Consider the following 17,871-nt stretch of genomic DNA (forward strand, 5'->3'; position numbering starts at 1 on the left):
CAGTGTAGCAACAACAGCATATTATATTAAATATCTATGTGTTTAATAAATTATTTGTATACGTTCCACCATGTGTAATATATTAGTGCAATATAGTTATGAAATAGTTTGGTTAGCTTGTGTCTACATGTTGTAGCCATTACAATGTTTCAAATAAAGATTGATGACGAATGACCTTTGAAAAGAAACCCCTTTGAGTTTACTTGAGATTGATTAATCAACATAAGAACTAAAACTAACTAAAATGGTAATCAAAGATGACTTATAGCCTCGAGGCTAGTCATAATAAAATGAATAAATTACCTTTTTAGAGTTTCCGTTGGGTCAGAGCAGGACTGGTTCCACAGCATCAGAGGCCAGAGTTCATACTTACAGCAAAGCAAACACTAAACATCTGTACTACACCACCTAACCACACTCACCCGTCTGCTGTCCCAGAGGAAATTCCCAACATCAGCTGCCTGCAGTCTGCTGGCTTTGTGGCGGTACAGAAGCAGGGGCAAATCATGTGAGGTTATGATAGCGAGCTTTCAAGAGATGATGGGCTGAAGTTCAATCTGGAGTCACTGTGCATATGATAGCTTATTATGCAGCTATAAGAGTATCCAGCTCTCTGATGCAATTGTCTTTATTCCGCATCATGCAGTGCATTGAGTATTCCCCTTTTTTTTTTTTTTTTTTTTTTTTTTTTTTTTTTGCTTGTAAGGCTCACATTGGAACATCAGGACAAAGCCTACGCGTAGGTGTACAATAATAAAGTTTGAGACTTTGAGAAGTTTTACTCCCAAAAGAAAGAGAGCTAAATTAGAAAATGAACTAGCAAATTAGGCTAATCTTAATAACAATTAAGGTATTAATTATATAGGTTTTCAATGGTGAACCTGAAGAGAGAATGAGAATCGATCGTCTCTTATAAACGTCCTTTTCTCCATAAATAGTTATTGAGCGCGATATCGCAGCGCCACCCAGCGGCTTGCACAGATGGACAGCTCAAAATCAAATAACAGGCCATCTGTCCTTGGCTTAGAAATCCATATATGGTCTCTGAAATAATAATAAAAAGTAGATAATTTCGACTAGCATCTAGTTTAGAAATTAATCAAAATTATGATAGATTAAGAATATTATTATTATTATTTAGGCTATGTTTACTAATAATTAGTATTTCATTTAATAAATTAACTATTTAATTATTTTAAATATGAATAATTCTAAAATACTAAATACATAAAAGTTAAAATGTAATCAAACACTAAATGTATACATCAATAAACACAAATTACAGTAGGCTATTATTGTTGTGTAATTATACATTAAATTATTAATAATTTATTATACATTATTCTTTTTTAATAAAGGCTATTATTATAAATGTTTTAATGTTTGTTTTGCCATTTGGTGCACTTTAGAATTTCTGTGTAATATAATAAAATAACAACAATAATATCGAGAAAAAGAAACTATTATAGGCGAAGTTTACTAAACAAGTGTGAACACAAAAACTACATATCCCGAGATCCACAGTGACAGGCATCGTTGGAGTCCATGCATGGCCTGTTTGTTTGGGGAAGGGATGCGTCTTCTTTCAATCCTCTCTCGTAAAGTTCTTCTGCACCGCAGCTCTTGCTTAATTCTGAGGTGACGGTGATGAATAGTCACAATGTACTGTGATTCCTCACGCAGGAGAGCAGCTGTGTGTGTGTGTGAGGGGGGAGGTGAAAGTTCAGCATGGCATGGCCATATCGGGTGACAATGTGGAAAAGTGTGGCTGCCTCCTCAGATTAAATTTCTCAAACTCTGAGAATGACAAGCGAAAGGAACTACAATGAAGTGGACGGAGAAAACGAAGCGCTGTCGTGCGAATATTATGACGACGATGATGATTTCGACACCTTCACTGACGGGGACGGAGACTGCGGCTGTGATGAAGGAGGTTAGGGCATAGATATTTAATTTTGCACTCATAAATAAGTGCTCATCTATATTTTACATGTTTCTAAACGGGCGCAATTCCAACACACACAAAAATTTGTAACAGTAATTCTCTCTAAAATACAACAGTTGTTAATACTACAAGTCACAGAACTGTGGTTACTTGATGTTATTGGCCACCAAATGCAATAAATAAATAAATAAATATGAAATAAGAAATACTCAACTAAATATTCTGTAAGCTTCTTACAATGTTTGAGATTATATTTTAGTGTATTATGGTTTCAAAAGTAGGCCTACCTAGTTTCAGCAATTTGTGTTTTGTTGGAAACTTTGGTTTGTAAATATTTATGAGGGATTTATTAATAAGTTGTGGTAACTTGATATTATTATATATATTTTTTTAATTCAATAAAATATTCTGCAAGCTTCTTACACTATTTGAGATCCTATTAAAATGTATTATGGTTTTAAAAGTACTGCTAATAACTGGTCACAACTATAATGTGTTTTGGTGGGAATTGTGTTTTGGTGAATGTTCATAAGAGATTTATTAAAAAGGGGGCTGTGTTACTACATTAAAACTGTGGTGATTTGGCATTAGCCACCAGTAGGCATATCATAAAAAAAACTTAGCTACTTGAAACAGTGATATGGTTTTGAAAGTAGCAACAAACTGTAGTAGCCTTACTATTTGGTTCTAGTAATTGGTGGAAATACTATGGTAAATATTTACAAGGGGTTTATTAATAAGTGCACATATTTCTTACCTTGCCTTACTGGTCTCACCTGGTTTTATTTAAAGACCATCTGTTAAATAAGTTTGTGTATGGCTTTTTTGTGATTCAATTTGGCTATTTGATTTTTCAAGCCTCCATGTCGTGGATTGAAATCGTTTAATGCACAAATAGCCGTGGATTATCCTACTTAGGCTATACCATGGTAATTTGCCAGCATTGTCAAGTTAAAGCTGTCATTGGTATTTGGAGCGCTAAATTTGAATGAAAGGGCTAAAATGAAGGTCACTGTTTATGTCAGCTATCACTTGTTAGATCTAACATTCTGCTTGCTTTAAATCAGACACAGAGATAAAGTAGTGCGGTATGTTTATTTGATTTATTATAATATTTATTTGAATGAATTAGCCTATGGAGAGAGTGAGATATGCGTGTGAATTGCCTGCGTCTGTGCAGCGTCAACAATGAAGCTGTGAGTTTAATTGCTTCAAAAACAGCGATGCTACAACCTCCTTATATAAAATGTAGAGATTCAGTAGCAAAGTTAATTTATTAACAATAAAAGTTGTAGGGCGGCTTTGACAACTAGTTTCTGTGCTCCTGTTTCTGTTTTTGCGCAGCGCTATCTTCGATCAGGGTTGCCAGATCTGCATAACAAAACCAGTCCGATTGCCATCCGAAACTAGCTCGCTTCAACCCGTGAAAACAGTGTGAAAGTAGCCCAATTCTGTGGGAAAACCACTGTCTCCTATCTCTGTCTGTGAGTGACGTGTGTGTGCTACAGTAAAAACAGTGCATTAATATAGAACAGTGATTAGACTTGGAACTACCCTTTTTATCAATCAGATTCGAGTGTTCAGACAAACCATGGTATAATTTAACTTCATGCTTCAACTTACAAGATTTCTTAGAAACCAGTTAGATTTTTAAGCTAAGCATTTCTTTTGTTTCATTCCATTGTTTATACACACAACTTCGGATGCAAACGATGATTGTCAGCTTAGTCAGCTGGAGTTTTCCTGACCTGTTTACCCGTTTAACAAACACCAACACGCTGCTGCTCCTCACTATGTGGTACTCCTTCAATAAGACACTTCAATAAACTGCAGGCTGTATTTTGAGACTAGAAGTGTCCCCCAGTCTCACCAAATGCAGTTGACATTCCTCAGCTGAGAGCTAGCAAGGTCACAGTCATCAAATCATCTGCAGCATGTGATATGAAGGAGTGGAATGCCAGTGTAGGCTGTGCCCACAACCCCACACTCATGCCCTCTACCAGTCATCCTGCTGGTATGATTTAAACTGATGGGATTAGTATGCCATTTCTCTTTTCACTTCTTAGCTATACATGCCTAATTGAGAGTGTATGAACTTGTCCCCAGCAGATGTTATTAACGGCAGTTTGTGGCAATGTTCATGTCTCTTTTAGATGTTAAAGTATTGTGCAATGATGCAGAATGATACTGTTTTGAAATTAAATAAATATGACAATCATTCTAATGCCGCCTTTGGCTAATCTTTCTATAAGATGTTTTATCTCAAAACATTCATGGTTTCGGCTACATAAAGAACAAAAAAACATGTTTAGCCGTCATTTTTGTAATCCTTACATGCAGCTCTTTTTTAGGTGTGCTTTCATTTTGGACTAGGCCTAGTTATTATCATTTTGAATACATGACTTTCAATCAAACCTTAAGTGATGCTGGTAACCATAGTGACAAAATAATCGCAGACTTGGCAGTAAATATCAAGGCTTTATGTAGTTTTTTGAAGATGTACTTTTTTTAGTAATCTTTTTTGATTCATTCAATGCACTCCAGCTGTTGTCATTCTTCAAATATTTGGTTATAGATGTGTCTCGCTCTATAAACACAGAATACCCTAAAATTTGTGATTGACAGCAAAATCTCATGCTATAGCTAGGTGACATGACAGAGAATTAGCTGTTAAAGGGATAGTTCACCCCAAAATGAAACAAACACAAAAGAAGATATTTTAAAGAATGTTGGTAACAAGACAGTTTATGGTCCCCATTGACTTGCATAGTATTTTTTTTTTCTTTCTATGGAAGTCAGTGGGTGCCGTCAACTGTTTGAAATATCTTCTTTTGTGTTCAGCAGAAGAAAGAAACTCGTACAGTTTTGGAACAACATGAGGGTGACTCTGTTCATGCTATACCCAAAACCCAACTCACTACCACATTTCCTGGAAATATAAGGTTGTCACTCTTATTCCTATCAGAACTGTGTATAAAAAGGGACATACAGTATATAGCATTACAGAACAAAACCGACAATACTATAGTACTATGCATACTATAGTGACAACATAAATTAGTAAACAAACGTATACTGCATTTACCAATATAAATCTTTTGTAACAACGTAAAAGGCTGTATTGTCACTTTTGGTCAATTTCATGCAGTATTACAATAAATAAATCTTACTGACCCCAAACTTTTGAACATTAGTTGTAGTATAGCTGTCACTAGCAGTTCATTTTGGCTCAGTTTAGTTGTTTGAATTCTGCCTTTGGTTTACCATTAACCAAAAATAGCCTGTGTGTTTATGATGCATATTCTCAAGCAGTGTTCCTGTGTTTGGCTGTTATACAGTGCTGGGGTTCAGTGATCCGTTCAGCAGTGAGGTGAAACCTCGAATTCTGCTCATGGGCCTGAGGCGAAGTGGCAAGTCTTCCATTCAGAAAGTTGTATTCCACAAGATGTCACCCAACGAGACTCTCTTTTTGGAGAGCACCAATAAGATTTGTCGAGAGGATGTTTCCAACAGTTCCTTTGTCAGCTTCCAAATCTGGGACTTTCCTGGTCAGATTGATTTCTTCGACCCCACATTCGACTATGAGATGATATTTCGTGGCACAGGGGCTCTCATCTTTGTCATAGACTCTCAGGTGAAATATCTATCTATCTATCTATCTATCTATCTATCTATCTATCTATCTATCTATCTATCTATCTATCTATCTATCTGTCTGTCTGTCTGTCTGTCTGTCCCTATCTATCTGTGTCTGTCTGTCTCTTTCTATCTATCTATCTATCTATCTATCTATCTATCTATCTATCTATCTATCTATCTATCTATCTATCCCTATCTATCTATCTGTCCCTATCTATCTATCTGTCCCTATCTATCTATCTGTCTGTCTGTCTCTTTCTATCTGTCTCTTTCTATCTGTCTGTCCCTATCTATATCTGTCTATCTCTTTCTATCTGTCCGCCTGTCTATCTATCTATCCATACTTATCCATCTATCTTTTGTCTGCGTGTCTATCTATCTATCAATTCAATTCAAAATTGTTGTATTGGCATAATTATAAAGACATCGAAATAACAAGATATTATAACATAACAAATTTAAATGTACACATTAAATTAATTGTACAAACTAACAGTGTAACTAATTAAAATATGTGTGATGTTTTAATACCACAGTGTTTTAACATATACACACACACACACATTACTGAGGGTCACTGTGGTGGACAGTAGGAAAACACACTGAGGTCAGACACACACATTACTCACACATTCACCTGCTGTCTCTCAGGCTGTGGCACACACATACACACACGTATCTGCCAGCCAGTGCTGCTATCTGTCCCTCATCTAGTATGATCTTTATCTGATCTATTTCAGTCATGGCTGTAAAGTTCTTTATTAAGTTTGTGAATTTGTTTATGTAGAGGTCTCTGATTGAACTGTATTTGTGACAGTGAAGGAGGAAGTGTGCCTCTGTCTCGATCTCTCCTGTCCTACAGTGAACACACACCCTTTGCTCTCGGTGTAACCAGCTCTTTCTGTGTCTGCCGGTCTCGTTGGCTAGGCTGTGTTCACTCGGGATCCGTCTCTTTTTTGTGTCTCTCAAACTGGAGATATTCTTCCAATTTATAATTTGATTTCAGAGTTCGATAGAATTGTAATTTACTTTGTGTTTTAGTTTCCTGATCCCAATGTTCCAGATATGTATTTTTAGTCTGTTTGATAATTTGGTTTATTTTGATGTTTGTGTGAGAAGCAGTGCTGGTCTGAGACTGGTTAGTATTCATAGAGTTAGTAAGTCTCAGAACCAGCTGTCTGAGGGGACTTTTTTCGGGGCTCAGTTCTTGGGTTTGTAGTGCTTTAAAATGTCCTGTCTGTCTTAAAAACACACTGTAACGTCTTCCTGTACAGGACGATTATGTGGAGGCACTGAGTAGACTTCACCTCACTGTGACAAGAGCCTACAAGGTCAATCCAGATATCAACTTCGAGGTGTTCATCCACAAGGTGGATGGGCTGTCAGATGACCACAAGATTGAGAAACAGAGGGACATACACAAACGAGCCAATGATGATCTAGCCGATGCCGGTTTAGAAAGAATACACTTAAGGTTTTTATTATAACTGCTCAGATATTGTGGCAGTTTTAAAAATATCTTCAGATGTTGGAATTGTGATTTGAAATGTATTATTTCTTTCAGTTTCTACTTGACGAGCATCTATGATCATTCAATCTTTGAGGCTTTCAGTAAAGTTGTGCAGAAACTCATCCCTCAACTTCCCACCCTTGAGAATCTGCTTAACATTTTCATATCTGTAAGTAGCTGAACATCTTTGAGTTCTCTGTGTTGCCTACCTCACTAGTTTTAATATCTTGGTTTCACTTATTTACAGCATTGATAAATCTGAAATCAAGTGATGAATCTATTATCAGTACTTAGTGTTGAATTTTTTTCTCAATGACTGTTATTATCATTAAGACTATACATTTTTAGTAATTCATGTATATTTTATTTTTATTTATTTTTTGTGCATGAACTGAGGTTGCAAGAATTGACCAATTATGACGTCATTGGTTGTAAATGATGATGCATTTGGAAGTCTTATTTAGAATTGAAAGAGCGATACACTAATTATAACTTGCAAAGTGGTTTCAGTATCATGCAAGAACATGTCTAAAGAAATTATGTATTTGATGTTTTTTGCTAATCAGTTTCACGTATAGACGCATAACCAGAAAGCATAATTTGCTATCTGTTGCGCATTATATATGGTCACATTCATTCATTAGTATGGGTACATTTGCACTGCCCTTTGATTTGCTGCTTGAAGTTAAGTATAATGGAAAAAAAATTCAACCTGATTATTACAAAACCCATTATTATTTATTATGATCTCCCCTCAAACGTAATAAAATTTCATGGTGCTGTGTTTTATTTTTATGTTGATCAGAAAAGCAATTACATTTAGCAGAATAATAAATACTTGAGCTGTCCGCCAGCTGGAGGCAGCAGAGGATAAATTGACATGGTGAAAAGACTATGCTATACAAGTATGAAAGCTGAATAATTTATAGATTTGACATTATGGAAATTGAAATCTCTTAATCATCTGCCAATGCATTGTGATATTAATCTGTTTTTTTATGCATTGTCTGGTTTGATAGATTCATGTCCTTGATGTCGGTCCCTACACTGTGAATATATTTAAATACAATTATTTACATAGATTGTTCTCCAAAAGTTTGGGTCAGTAAGATTTTTTTTAAAGAAGTTAATACTTTAATTAATCAAGGATGCATAAAATTTATTTGAAAATTTGAAAAGTGACAGTAAAGACATTTATAATATTTCAAAAAACGTTCTATTCATTAAATAATCCTGAAAGAAAAAACTGTTTTCAACATTGTTAATAATAAGAAATATTTTTTAGGACCAAATCAGCATATTAGAATGATTTCTGAAGCGTCATGTGACTGAAGATTGCTAAAAAATTCGGCTAAATTGTAATAATGTTTTGCAATATTACAGTTTTGCTGTATTTTTGCTCAAGTAAATGCAGCCTCGTGAGCATAAAAGATTTTGCTTTTGAATGATATGAACGATGTTGTTATTTAAAATATTCTATAAATATTTGATTTTTTTATTTAAAGTATTTAACTGCAATTTAAAACCTACTGTGATGCTTTTACACACTTAAAAACATCAGTCACAAAAGTCCCATTTTATCTTGGGAAGAGGATTTCGAGTCTTCCAACAGCTTTTATAGAATTAGATGCTTTTTCTAACAACAGTACTTGCAATGCAGTTGATTACTTGGTTGCGTAATTCATTTCCACTTCAAAGTGTTCTAAGATATGATGTCCTGTTCCGCTGCATTTCTCCTTAAGAATAACTGCTGACCCCTAACCCCGCCCTGTGCTCTCATTGCAGAATTCAGGGATTGAAAAGGCTTTTCTCTTTGATGTGGTTAGTAAGATTTACATAGCAACCGACAGCAGCCCGGTGGACATGCAGACCTACGAGTTGTGTTGTGACATGATAGATGTGGTTATCGACATCTCGTGCATCTATGGGTGAGTGACACTTAGATTCCCCACCATCTAAATCTCATACAGTTCCCTCCACAGTCACAATACGACATGTAACACGTTCTTATCCCATAGACATGAAGCAGCGTGGCAAGCCTTGCACCTTCCCTCACTATAATTCTTTTTTGCCATATATCTAAAAATACACACACATATTCTACATGCAACAACTTTGTTTCCCTATAGCCATTGCTGGCTGTGATTAAATCTTTTGTGGATTAGCAGCATATAACTCTGGGATATGTAAACACTGGCTTTAAACATGGGAAGGGCAGAGAGTTGCACCTCCAGCTCCATTGACCCTATTTGTCCTGTAACTTGACGGGACACCGCGGTCTGATTAGGTACAGGAACGCAGGCCTGACCCGGGGCCGCACAGCTGTCGGTTCGCAGTGGCTTGCAAGAGCAGATGGGCCACATCAGCCCTATCCCATGAATTGGGGAGCAGACAGTACTGTTAACCCTGCGAATTTTAGCCCTAGTCGGTAACTGAGAGGCATGCTTATATTCAGTTTGGCCCATTTTTGCAAGCCTGCTTGTGGGCTAATTTGCAGAATACGACTTTTATTTATATTTGTACATTAGTCGAGCTGCTGTGAAATTAATTTCCGCAAGCAGGCTTGTTTGTTACTCATTGAAATTAATAAGCTACTTATTTTTTCCCTTATTCATCATGTTCGCATTGATCCGTGCTGTCAGTATCAGGAAGCTTCAAATTACACGCTTTATTATGTCGTCTCAATTTGTTCATCATCTTTTCTGTGCTTTCTTTTTTGTGTGAAAATATTTCTATATTTGTAATATCCATGCATAATAGCATAAATTTGTTTGGTTATAAAAGCAGGGGATTATGACAGGGCATCTGTTCATTTTGATAATTACGATATGAATCAACATCTGTTCCACACAGATAAAAATTTTAAAAAAAAATGTTCAACTGTAGTCTGTTCTTTAGCTAAATTGGGAAAGGAAGCCGCCCGTCCTCAGAGGAAGCCGCCCGTCAGGGACGTGTTCATTACAGACTCATTATTGCAGAACAAGTGCAACAACAAGAAAAGCATGTAATTTCTCTGGCACTGGTGAACACAAGGAAGGCATGATGAGAGGCGGTTTTGGTTGTGATTTTTTTTTTTATATATATATATTTATATACAGATTGACTGGAGATGGGGCAGGAACTCCATATGATAAAGAATCCATGGCCATAATCCACTTGAACAATACTACGGTCATGTACCTAAAAGAGGTCACCAAGTTCCTTGCGCTGGTGTGTTTCCTCAGGGAAGAGAGTTTTGAGAGGAAAGGTGAGCTTTCTGGACAAGGAAATATGTTTGGTGTAATATTATTGTTTAAATGTGTTGCCTTTTTTCATTTAGGGGAGACCAGGGCTAGTTGTCACATGGAGAAACAGTGTCTCAGTAACAATGAGATTACAGTCCAATAATAAAATGTTTTCTTTAGCAGTTTTTTTTTTGTGGGTTTCAATCAATTAGTTCAAAACCCTCTTTGACGTATGGTTCATGACTTTTTTGTGAGTTGAATAATCATTTTACTGTTTAAATGTAGCTGAAAAGCCTCTTTAATTGCTTAATGGCATGTTTCCATTCTCATGATCATATACACTACCATTCAAAAGTTTAGGGTCTGTAAGATTTTTAATGCTTTAAGTCTTTTATGTAATACCATTACAATTTGAAACTTCATAGCAGGAAAAAAATACTATTGTATTCAATGGCTGCCATCAACTTTTTGGTTGCCAACATTCTTTCAAATATCTTCTTTTGTGTTCAACGGAAGAAAGAAACTCATAGGCTACAGGTTTTGAACAACTTTTGAATAACCTATAGATCAGCTTTTACTATAAGCTGTTTTTAGCTTTTACAGCTACAGTGCATTTGTCTTAAATCAGTCAAAAAAGAAGCTGCTGGTGTAAGCTGCACTCACATGAGAGAATGGGAGAATTAGTGGAATGGAATCCTTGGGAGGCTAATGAAGTTTGAAATATTCATGTTAGGAAATACTAAGGGGGTTAGGGAGAGTATCATGAGAAATCACATTAGTCAGTGGGGAAAAAAAGGCATATTACATGGGTGTGGATTTGTTCAGAGAGAACCTACAGCACTGACTTTGATGACATAACTTAGCTTTTAAAGACTGTCATAGTAATATATACATTATTTTTTCATGCTAATATATCTTTAACTGAACTGATCATTTTTACACCAAGTGAAAACAGCTGTATAAGTGTAAATAGTAGTTCGATTTTATACTACACATATAGTGGCAGATACTATTTGCACCTCAATGTATTGTAGTACATTATAAAAAATATTCAGTGTATATATTTATTAGTGCTGTCAAATCATTTAATCCAGATTAATTTTGTTAGATACATTTTAATGTCTGTGTGTGTACATATATATATATATATATATATATATATATATATAACTCGGTTATCCTAAGGAGGACTATTCTTGTCGCCAACAACTGTGACAATTGTCATTGATGACTGACCGTAACGTTTGTACTGGACTTTTTTGAAAGTTATATTAAACTGTCTGAAAACAAAACCGGGTTCACAAACTGTGTAAATATATTAACCATTGTCCATTTCTGTATATAATATAGTATAAACTAGATAATCGAATCTTAGTAAGATATGTCAAAATTTGAAATGCGTTGAAAGTGTTTATTTTTTATTTTTACATTTATATTATTAGATATTTTATTAAGTTGAAACTCGATACTTGCGTTTAAAAGTGTAATTCGGCAATTTCTCTAAAAAAATCCTGTTTTGTCACTGGGGCGCAATAAATTATGGGGTAGGCAAGGCCGCAAAGGATCTATCTGTTGTATCCTTTATTTCACGGGAAACGAAGGATGTATTTTGAGGCCGTATTTGAAGGAGCCTTCGAATTGGGACAACCTTCATCGTGCAGTGGTGACACAATCAGCCTTCGAATGAGTCTTACAAAGGATGCAGCCTCTGAATTGGGATGTAGCAATAGTAATATGAGTGCACCATCTTTGTATTAAGTCTTTGGTTAAACTGAATATTTCATAATTTTTTAGTTCTTAAAGCCAGTTGGTATCCATCAAGTGGTTCTGAATATTTTACACTAGCTTTCACAGTATAGCTGCATGTAGGTATTAGTAAATGTTTAATGTAGTTTTTTTTTTCATTCTCTGGATCAAGGCTAAATGACATCTCTTGTTATGTGTGTCACAGTCTTAATTCAAAGTGCATTTATGCAGTGGTCTAATTTGGGATTGGGTTGAACGACTTTCCTACTGCAGGCTAGTTACACTTCTCTTTGCTCACACAGGACTTATCGACTACAATTTCCACTGTTTCAAGAAAGCCATAGAGGAGGTGTTTGACGTGCGCTTGAAAGTGCAGAGGAGTCGGAAGCTTCTGAGCCAAAGGAGGTGGAGCAGACAGACCGTGCCAAACGGGACTCAGGTGCATCCTCATTGAAGAGCATTGAAAGCCGTCCAGCCTGTTACAGTGACTCGAGTGTGAAGGATTCACACAGACTTTGCTTGAGCTCGGAGTCTTTTTCAGGGCCACTTACTGCTCTTCAGCAATCCAAAAGGGCAATACAGACTGATTTGTGCATTAAATATCTTGCACTTCTAACTTAGCAATCCATGGTTTACTTTTAACTGTTCACAAATTAATATTTTTTTCAATCACTTTTTTTTCTGGGAAAAAAAATCAATCAATTGTGCTACAGTTTCCCACAAAATACATGGTAAAATCCAAAGTCACTAAAGCAAGATATTTATCGCATATGTACAGTAGGGCACAAACATGTCATTTAACCTCTATATGCACTATAAAAGAAGAAAGAAATTAAAACAGAATTTCCCCCTTTTAATTCAGAATTATTTATATTCATCATTGCCACTGCTGATGTTTTTTACTTTGTCAATTGTTCATGGTTAAATGGCTGTTCAGTTTCATAAATATTTTACTTTATTAACTTGAAATTGTAATTTAAGTTTGTCAGAAACTTCTTTAGGGCCACTTACTGCTCTCCAGCAATCCAAATAAAAAATACAGTATGGCGGCAAATCAATGCCTAAAAGAACTGTGAGCGCACTACTGATGCTGGCGCGCACGATAAAGGACTTCCGCGAGAGGATAACAGATCTACACAAGAGGAAATGGGAACTTATTAATGTGTAATGTGATTTAATGCATTGTTAATACATAGATTCTTACCAGATACTTTATCAACAGGAAGTCTTTGCTAGTGATTGCATTGTGTTTTTAAGAGATATTTACAGACTGTAATGACGCATTTCCATTGTTATTAGCATTGTAAATTTACCCAAATTCTTGAAAATTTTAACATTTTATTTTTAGTTAAATATAAGCCAGAACCCCTTTTACATTTAATAGAAAATATAATGAATAATGAAATTTTGGTAGATTTACAATGCTAATAACCATGGAAATGTGTTATTACAGTCTGTAAATATCTTTTAACAACACAATGCAATAACTAGTAAGAATTCCTGTTAATAAAGTAGCTGTAAAGATGCTATTCTATATTAACAATGCATTAAATCACATTACACATAAATAAACCACAATAAATAAAACAAATTAAGTGATGTCTCATGTCTCAATAGAGTGCCGAAGTTATGACGTCACTTTGTAGGCCAAAACGCGGAAGTGAGTTAGCATTTTAGCACTTCCGGTTCCCTCGCCCTAAAGTCTATGGGTTTTTTGAATGGGTTTTTGCTAAATCGCCTGAAATAAGGTCAGTGGTTAACAAAGCCTCTAAATATTTTCACGTTTTGATCTATGACATAAAACACACCAGTTATAACCTGCTTGTGGTTTTTTAAACTGTATTGTGTCTGCTTGTGGTTTTTTAAACTTTATATAGGCTTCAAAATGTATACATTTTGGATTAACTTGTAAAGATTATCTTGATAGACAAAACGTGTAAGGGTCACAACTCTTTGTTGAACACAGATCTTATTTTTTGCGATTTTCCAAAAGTCTATGGGGAAAATGCATAGCTTTTCGATGCGCTGCTAACTTCCGAGTTGTCCTACAAAGTGACGTCATAACTTCGGCACTCTATTCAAGTGAATAATACAGGCGTCCAATCACAACTGACTTCCGAAAAAGGGGAAGTAACCAATGACATTTGAGGTAAGGTTATTAAAACCATATAGATATATAGAGACTAGATGCCCTATTCGCCGCTGTGGCGCAAGAAATGCGGCCGCCATCTTAAACCGGTCATACTCTTATTTGCGTTGCATAGCAGCAGTAGATGCCAGAGCACTGTGCAGCATATTCCTGCTCAAATCGGCGGACCATCACTCGGGGATTACTTTCCACTAGTAAGATTTAACATTTAACATTACCATAGGCCTACGTACTATTGGTTGTATTTTGTGAACAAAATATTCAATGTGTTCAGTATCGTAGCTACGTGTATGACCTTTGCAGCAAAAAAAAACCGTGTGAAAATCAGTTTGGTATTCAGTGAGATATGATTAATTGCACCTGCCAAACAGATTACACGGAGCGGAGCGGGTGACCGGTTTAAGATGGCGGTCCCACGGCTCGTCCACCCCAATAGGCAGGAGCGGTCGATAGGGCACCTATCTATATGTCTATGATTAAAACAGTGCGAGCAAAAGCAGCAGGCGAGAGATCAAGCGCGAGCGCATGGGGAATGATCATGCGCACGCGCGAGGGCTTGTATGGGGTGCAGAGGAGATGTCATGGGCACGCGCAGGGTTTGAATGAGCTTGCGAGTTCCCGTTAGCCTGGTTAAAACCAGACCCTTCTTAGCCGTAACTTGCAGAGCAAATCTAAATTAGCCGGAAGTTCGTCTGGGTTTTCCCAGGCTAAGTTCCCGTTTCCTCGCGTCTATCTGTAATCCTCTCGCGGAAGACATTTACCGCGCGCGCCAGCATCAGTTGTGCGCATGGTTCGTTTAGACATTGATTTGCCGCCTTAATAAAGACTGTGTTGTGCATTAAATATTGCGCTTCTAACTTAGCCATCCATGTTTTAACTGTTTGCAAATAATAATAATAATTATGCATTTTATTTATAAGAATACAACAATGCAACATTTTGTATTTACTGGCTTATTTAATGGCTTAAAATTAAAAATTACTTTCCTATTTTAATTCATACTTATTTATTTTGATTACCCCTGCAGATGATTTTTTATCTGATTTAATCTTTTGATTTTTTTGGTTTATTTACTTGAAGTTGTAAAGTGTATTAGAAACTTTAAGTTAAAGACGCAAATGATTGATGGTTTTGCATATATCAGTGGTTCTCAATTAAGGGGCCGGAACCCACTAGGGGGCCTCAACAAACTTCCAAGGGGGCTGCAGGATGACTTATATTAATATGTTATTATTAACACCATTAAACTCACCATGAAATCAAAATGGCCAGTTCCTATTTTTTATGGGATATTCCAGTATTTACATGAGATCACAGCAATAGCAAACTATGGATTTCATGTTGATAGACAAAACTGTTTTCGTATACTGCATCGACAAAGTTGATGGGTTAATGCCAAAATGACTCTGATGGTGCGTTCACACCGGACGCGAATAGAGCGTCTAGCGCGAGTGATTTCAATGTTAAGTCGATGCAAAGACGTGTTACGCGCGTAAAAAATTCCTGCGGCGCGAATGAGGCGTAGAGCGCAGCGCGGTAGACGCGAATCAAGTTCGCGCGTCAAGTTCACCGAATAGCGCGAATTGAGCATCTGGCGCGTTCCGCGCAAATTATTTATTTAGTGCTTTTTGTGCATTCACGCGTTTGACGCGGAGTACAGAGCAGTAACTCTCTCGATAAATGACCCATCAACAACAGACATCTTGTAAAAAGATGGCCGCCAACGGGGTTCGAAACTTTTGAAACTTTTGCCTCTGACGCGCGTGACACGCGTAAATTTCGCTTCAAACTTTTGTTTTTACGCACGTCAGTTTCACTCTTGTCGCACGAATTAACACAAAGTGGTCAAGCGTCAAACTAGACGCGGTAGACGCGAATTTGACGCGCTATTCGCGTCCGGTGTGAACGCACAGTCAGGCTCTGTGATGCTTTGACATATTGACACCAAACTTTGTGTCACTGTCACTTTACTCTGACCACACCACATGAATTTTATAACAGCGCCACCTATTGGTCAAAATTGATAAACCATTAAATCATAAGACTAGTGACTGTTTATATGATTTTACATCTATTTTACCTAAAATCATCTTAAAAATCTTCTTTAATTGCTCGTTTTTGCAGTTAGTCTGACACAATCAGCCATGTTGGCATGACTTACCATGTTCTTTGTGCTTAGCCCCGGTAATTGTTGCTTGCAGCTATATTTGTTTCAGTTTGTTTCCAAGTTTATGTTTATAACAGAAATACGTGATAAAATACCTTACCGTCACACTTGCTGTCTATATAATCAAAAAGACTTGAGAATTGACACTGAGTGAACAGTGTAACACACTAGCTTACCATATCAACATCAACGCAAGACAAAGGACTGTAGAAACTAAGGGCTTAAATAGACAGGGATGGCAATCAACAGAACAACGAATATGTGAGGACTAATCAGTAACCATAGTAACAAACAAGGCGGGAAAACTGATAACGAAGAAAACTAGGTCAAAGCAAAACAACAAGAAATCAAGCAAAACAGATCATACATGTGACACTTACCTAATATGGACGGGCCTTCGAAAATTCTCGCACAATGGGGGAACCTTTCAGTCAAAAAGGTTGAGAACCACTGGCATATACAGTTGGCAGAATATCTACATTTAAAGTGAAAAAAGTGTAATAATTTGCAGAATAATTACTTATTTTGTTCAAAAAATGAAAGTACTTTTTAAAAAAAAATCTTACTATGTTACTCACAACTACGGTAAAAACATTTTTATTTCACTTCCATGTATCCAACATATTTGTAAATATATTGTTGCTAAAATGTTCTTATTCTGACAAATGCAAGAAGTGTTGTATCTTCTCTCTCCAACACTTTCCACTTTCCGGGCCATCCACTCTTAGCTTTTGCTCGCAAGGAACAATTAAGTTCTTTTGGCGTCACCGGAAGTACATGGTCCCGCCTCCGTCCAGACGCTAATATCATGTAACTGATTTCAGAGGTTGGTGTGTGTTGTCAGGGTTTTAATGCCTACGCAGTGGAAGTGTCTCGCTGCGGGTTAGAGCGCCAGTGCTAATCCCAGGGGATACCTTTGCTTCAGCAATGAGGGCTGATGGGTAAATCTCATGAGGTCAGAGCCGCTTACGCAAGAGCTGCTCCACTCTGGATGGACACTAAATCATCTGTAGTGAAACTACAATGTGTTATGTAAGACAATTTCATGTTTGGTATTATAATCTCTATCAGCGGGCCAAACGCTATTTACTCGGCTAGAGCAAGGACGCATCTGTGACTGAGGGCTTTTCCCCATGTGTGTGTATTGTTAAGGCACACAAGTGAGGTTGAAGTGAAAGTTGAAACTCTCCTAGTGTAAATATATTCAAATCTAGGAAAGACTCTTTCCTCGCACCATTTTAAATAGCGTTGCTGTCAAACAGAGTGTTTTTTACATCTATCAGCCATAGTGGTTATTATCAGTCACAACTAGTCAGCACAGCGACTATAGTGAACGTACCAATCAGAAGCTGTCATAGAGGATTAGATTGCTTCGAGACTTAAGCTGTCGCTCCACATTAAGAAAAGGCTTTATAGGCTCTATACAAGGTCTTCATTGATTGGGTGAAAAGAGAGCAGTCTTCATGTAACTCGTGCTGTCAGACATGAAGT

General features: G+C 36.7%; 1 protein-coding gene across 2 annotated transcripts; it reads left to right on the forward strand.

Annotated features, from left to right (window-relative positions):
• Window positions 1-1,491: 1,491 nt before the first annotated feature.
• On the forward strand, window positions 1,492-15,478 carry rragd (ras-related GTP binding D). Of its 2 annotated transcripts, XR_013206621.1 has the most exons (8): window positions 1,514-1,933; window positions 5,284-5,579; window positions 6,859-7,058; window positions 7,149-7,263; window positions 8,880-9,022; window positions 10,193-10,341; window positions 12,367-13,084; window positions 14,987-15,478. XR_013206621.1 is itself a non-coding variant. In XM_077239150.1 (7 exons), the coding sequence occupies exons 1-7, from the start codon at window positions 1,804-1,806 to the stop codon at window positions 12,516-12,518; spliced, it is 1,185 nt and encodes a 394-aa protein (XP_077095265.1). In that variant the 5' UTR covers window positions 1,492-1,803; the 3' UTR covers window positions 12,519-15,202. The 2 variants fall into 2 exon arrangements, 1 of the variants encoding a protein (XP_077095265.1); XM_077239150.1 differs by having other exon boundaries at window positions 1,492-1,933; window positions 12,367-15,202.
• The last annotated feature ends 2,393 nt before the right edge of the window (window positions 15,479-17,871 follow it).

The sequence above is a fragment of the Siphateles boraxobius genome, unplaced genomic scaffold (assembly GCF_051911475.1).
Source record: "Siphateles boraxobius isolate OS27281-9 unplaced genomic scaffold, OSU_SipBor_1 22, whole genome shotgun sequence".
In the NCBI taxonomy this organism is placed as follows: Eukaryota; Metazoa; Chordata; class Actinopteri; order Cypriniformes; family Leuciscidae; genus Siphateles; species Siphateles boraxobius.

Excerpts from the sequence above, each read along its gene's own strand:
- rragd (XM_077239150.1), top strand. The coding sequence starts at position 1,804 with ATGACAAGCGAAAGGAACTACAATGAAGTGGACGGAGAAAACGAAGCG. Across the intron at positions 1,934-5,283 it reads CTGCGGCTGTGATGAAGGAG|TGCTGGGGTTCAGTGATCCG; the intron begins GTTAGGGCATAG and ends GCTGTTATACAG. Across the intron at positions 7,264-8,879 it reads TGCTTAACATTTTCATATCT|AATTCAGGGATTGAAAAGGC; the intron begins GTAAGTAGCTGA and ends CTCTCATTGCAG.